This window comes from Buceros rhinoceros, unplaced genomic scaffold, assembly GCF_000710305.1.
Source record: "Buceros rhinoceros silvestris isolate BGI_N320 unplaced genomic scaffold, ASM71030v1 scaffold571, whole genome shotgun sequence".
Lineage (NCBI taxonomy): Eukaryota > Metazoa > Chordata > Aves > Bucerotiformes > Bucerotidae > Buceros > Buceros rhinoceros.
The window spans coordinates 68,902-73,944 of record NW_010394636.1 but is presented as its reverse complement, the minus strand read 5'-3'; the positions used below and the strand labels follow the sequence as shown (position 1 = coordinate 73,944).

At 44.5% G+C, this 5,043-nt stretch overlaps 1 protein-coding gene across 1 annotated transcript in view; it reads left to right on the top strand.

Moving 5' to 3' along the window:
* Positions 1-1,306: 1,306 nt before the first annotated feature.
* The window catches only part of TH (tyrosine hydroxylase), a gene marked incomplete at its 5' end in the record, with an annotated part of 34,659 nt that continues 30,922 nt past the window's right edge, over positions 1,307-5,043 (top strand). The window contains 3 exons of the mRNA XM_010145273.1: positions 1,307-1,498; positions 2,406-2,580; positions 4,901-4,989. Coding sequence (XP_010143575.1) covers positions 1,307-1,498; positions 2,406-2,580; positions 4,901-4,989 — 456 coding nt within the window. The remainder of the gene's footprint in view (positions 1,499-2,405; positions 2,581-4,900; positions 4,990-5,043) is intronic.

Genomic DNA, 5,043 nt, shown 5'->3' with positions numbered 1-5,043 from the left:
GGCACCACTGGGGACATGCACCTGTTCCCGGGATGGCACTCCCTACGTCCTGCAAAACCCGAGTGCCCGAGGTCAGGATGGGCTGATGTTTCTTAAGATGTTGAGATCTGCCTTCTGGGCATGGTTCTACAAAATTCACCTTGGGTTTGTCTGTCCCAGCCAGGCAATAGATTGGAGAAATCAAGAACTTCCCAGTGCTCTGCCTTGGACCAAGGGGAATCACAGTGCTGTCATGGTCTCTGGAGAACAAAATTTGGTTGCATTGTCTTTATCTTCCCTGGCCAGGGAGGAGACAAGAGCAATATAGCACTTGGGTGACCCAGCCAGGATCAGGTAAAGGGCACATTAGAAAAAGCTCCATCTGCACAGGGAGAATAGAGAGGTCATCTTCTCTGTGGGCCTGCAAGATGACTTCCACAGGGGTGCCAGCACATTGTGACTTGGCATATGAAGATATGGGTGCTTGTACCCAGAAACATGTTTGTGGATGCCAAAGGAAGTCATGCCCTGACAGGAACAAAGCTGAAGCCCCTCTGAGCTTGCCTTGCCAGCTGTGAGAATGATGTGACCCTGTGCTTTTTGAGATCCTGCTTCACTGGAGATTAAATTGTGACAGAAAAAAGTTCCAACAGAGGAACTTAGCCTGGAGGCAACACTCAGTTCTTGTAGGTCTAGGGTAGAACAGGTCAAATCCTGTGGGCAGGATAAGCTCAGAAGTAGAAATTACCCTGGCTCAGGTCTCTCTGGCAGTCCCACAGTTGTGTCTGTGTCTGTGCAAAGAGGACGCCACTTCAATTGGGCTAGGTTTTGAGGGAAGAGCCACTCTGGTTCCCTGAGGGAGCAGTCAATGCAGAGAGGGCGCCAGTGATAAGAGAGGGCCAGGAGGAAGGTCTATCTCAGACACTGTGCAGGGCAGTCCAGAATGGGAGATGTAAATGGGGCTCAGTCTAATTGCCTCTCCACAAAGGAGCCCATCTCTATGGTTGAACAGCTTGCAGACACCTTCAAACAGTGCAGAGGGTCATGCTTTGATGTTATCCAGATGAGGAGGGTTATCTTGGGCTTTTGCGCATATCCTACGCAGGCGGCTTCCCTTGACGTGTCTTGCATGGCCAAATAAAAGTCCATACACCTAACAAGTTTTGCTGCTGTCTGGCTGCTCTGATCTCATCACCCACATTGACGCACTGCATCTCCGGTCCCACCACAACCCCTGCCCATTGCTCTGGGAGAAGCACTCACAACCTCTGGCAGTCCCTACTCAACATCTGGCAATTGTAATCCACTCCCCTGTCTTCCAATGAAGACTGATTTGATGGGAATCCCAAGCCAAAAGGAAGAGGCCAGGAAGGAGAAGGAGATGCATGACATGGAGTCACTGAACAAGGCAGGCAGTCTGGAGTCCAACAAGGAGGATGGCAGAGCCACTCTTATCCTGACCCTCACCCTCTACAACGTGAGGAAGATTGAACTCTCTAAGGCAGTCAAAGTCTTTGAGGTACAGATCTCACCATTCTCCCAGTGCAGACTGAGCCCTTTCTCCCGTCCCTATTGCCTTCATCTCTCATACTCTGCATCTCTCCCCCCGCACCTCACTCTTGTCCTGCTCCCTACCTGACTTATGCCTCTACCTACCTTTCCACTTTCTCATTGTCCCTGTTTTGCTACAGCTGCTCAGAGAGGTTGCCTGGCCTCTCCAGGTGAAAGTGGAGAGTGCTCTGGAGGGAGGGAGCAGCTGGACACAGTCATTTAGGAGAATCGTCATTTTATGTAAGGGCTGTTCAGAGCAGATACCAATCTATTATATCTTCCTTGCAGTTGTGGTGGCCAGCTACTACTAAACAACAGGCTAGCATTTCAAGCACTCAGATTGTGGGGATGTTAGAAGCCCATGAATTGTCTCTGCATATTTGGCAGGAGATTCAAAGAATACAAGAGCTGTAAACCATAAAGGCATTATACACTCTGGGCACTTGGAATATCCCTACCAGGTGCTCACTCTCATCTCTGGAAATGAATAACTCAAAAGAAAAGTATTGTATTTGTTACTTATTTTTAATTGTTCACAATTATTTAATGATTATGGTGCTATTATACATCAATAGATCTGCTTTCATTCTGCCAGGGTTTTAAGAGTTACCCAGCCACTCATTTGTTATTTCTGCACAGACGAAATGCTACAGTCAACATCTTTCATCTCCGTCTCTCTCTACCTAATTCTGCAGCTCTGCCTGTGTTTCTGCTCTTTCTAAACTGGGCATTATTAGGTTTTGTTGCTTAACATGCACTTCTTGTTAATATACCTCTTTTATCACCCTTTAAAGATATTGTAAAAGGGTACCTAGACTTACCTGGAATTTCTGTCTTTGGAGAAGCTTCATCATATGAACTTCTGTCTCTTGCAGATGTTTCAAACTCAGATCCATCACTTTGAAACCAGACGAGCCAAAAAGCCCAAGAACTCTGATGATGATCTTGACATTTTTGTTGAGAGTGAAGTTTGCAGTGCTGATGTTAGTATCCTTATCAGCTCCTTACAGAGAGTAGCAGAGGACGTGAAAACTAGCAGAGACGACAAAGGTAAGAAATGTATGAATCTGTTAGTGCTATTCTGTTTCTTTTTGGAGCAACTTTTTTAGCTTTAGCTTTCTAATAGTAATTTAATTTGTCTGGAAAACAGGTGTGAGTGCATTCATTTTTCTTCACTGAGTGATTGTTTTCCCTGAATTGGGACCATTGGGACCATTCCGATTGGTGTGGAAAGAGAGAAACTTCATCACAGCTGATGGAACTGAGGTTCCAGCAAAAAGGGAGATGAGAAGGATAGAGCAGCAAAGAAGCTGAGGAGAAACGGGAAACTCCTCAATGACAGGAACATTATGTGCTGAGAGCTGTGTAGAGAATTGACTGCTTCGAGGAAAACAGATACACTTGATGGAAACGCGATGATATAGCAGACAGTCTGAATGTTTCATTTGCTTGTAGTGTTGTGTTGGTTTTGTTAAAAGAAGCAGTAGATGCCTGCTTATGGTGTCCTGGCTACTGCCATCTGGGTCCAGCAGTAGAAAGTCCTTCTGAAAGTAGATAGCTCCTTCAATGCAAAGAGCTAAGAGAAACTTTAAGAAAAGGAGCCAAAAGAAATGTCCCTGGCAGATGAGAAGGCTGAGGGTCCAACTCCTAGGTTGAGTTCTCTGAGCACTTAATTGCTATGGGGTTTCCCAACCTTGACAAGGCTGTGGTGAAACCTCAAGGGCCCTTTTACAGTCCTGTTTGGACATCTTTGAGTGTTTCTTGAAATTCACCTTCTGGTGATGAGAGGCAGTCCCCACCAAGCTGTTCTCAGGTACTGTGGAGCTGTCCTGTATCTCTGTCATCAGGGAAACTAGAGAGCCAGAGAGGGTTTTGATGCTGAAGAAGCATTTCTTTAGGATTTCTTTAGGATTTCTTTGGGAGCTAAATGTTTGTGCTCAAACGTAGTAGATAGTTTCAGATGTGCTGAGACTGGAATCTACAATAAAAACAAGAGACTGTTAGAAGAGAGTGCGTTTACAATGCTAGAATTAATATACTTGGCATGAAAACGGCAAGAGATTTTTCTGTTTCAAAGTTAGCTCAGACCTACACAGTCTGTAGTTTGTAAAGTCTTTCTGGGTGTTTCAGAGCCCAGAATTCAGTACTGCCCTAAGCAGTTCCTTTGAGTTCAAGATGAAAGAATCAGGGAGTTGGTAATTGTGGCCCACAGAGACACCTTAGGTTGGGCACCAATGAAAACTGGGCATTTGGAAGTTTTAGATTTAAAGCTCTGCATGGTTTTGGTCCTATTGAGGTGAACTTGGGGGTGTTAAAGTGTCAGAGGACTTTCTCCTCAGTTAGCCCTTAGGTCTAAGGTTGGCTAGTGGCCCATTTTACTGGTGTATCTTACTGAAAGTGGTGGTGCATTCCGTTGAAAGCGGCTAGCTGCAGCTCTTTTTTCTAGTGGGGTTTAAAGATGCTTGTAAGAGCATGTTGTTAACTAGGAGATATCAAAGTTGTAATAACATTCTTACTGGTTAGTAATTATTTTCTTGGGAAGATGGAAATGTGTACATACTGGCTAGCCCCACCACCTGAGACTCCAGCTCCTGGTTTAATTTTTTTTTTTTTTCCCCACACATAGACATTTTATTCTTTTGTTCAGAGTTTTTAGGTAAGCCAGACAGGCTTTCCCAGGCAGTTTTCTGAAAGACAGTGATGAGAAAATGCCCTGCCCATAATGACTTTAACCCAAATAATTTGGTACTCAGCTGAGAAATGCAGTGGTTTTCTCTGCTTCCATGAAGCAGAGACAGATACAGCCAAATTGGCAGCTGTCAGCACTGCCCCTATTTTATTTGCTGCATCCATTTCTGTGACGAGGCCAAGAGTTCTGTCATGGTCCTTCCTCCCTTCTCCTTTAGTCTGTCTGCCCTCTCCCAGAACTCCGTAAGGGATAGGCAAGATGTGTATGGGGACATACACTTGAGGACTCAAAATCAGGTACAGCTTTTGAGAAGATACTGCCATAGATGGCTGGACAGGCATCTTACATGCACAGCCATTGATACAGCCAAAGACAAAGGCTCAGCAAAAAAACTTTGGGGCGATTTAAGACATCCGTCAGGCTCAAATTTCTTCCTTCTTCTTGCAGAATTGGCCATAACTGCATGAAAGAACTGGAATTTCCCAATATCAGTGTGTAATTATAACCTTGTAACTTTGTGAACTGGCTGTGCATGTAATATATAATCATCTACATGTAGAGATGAATACTCTTAGGTATTGCTGAAATGAAAGCTGTGATCCTCAGCACAACTTTTATTTTCTGTGTCATTTAATAATTATTTGTTCCTATCTCATTTAACTCTTGCTACTTTCTCTCCAGTGCTCTGGTTCCCCAGAAAAATCCAAGATCTGGACAAGTGTCACCATCTGATCACTAAGTATGATCCCAGTTTGGACCACGGTCACCCTGTAAGTTTAACATCACTGTTATTTCATTTTTTTAAAAAGAAAGTCTCTGTAGGG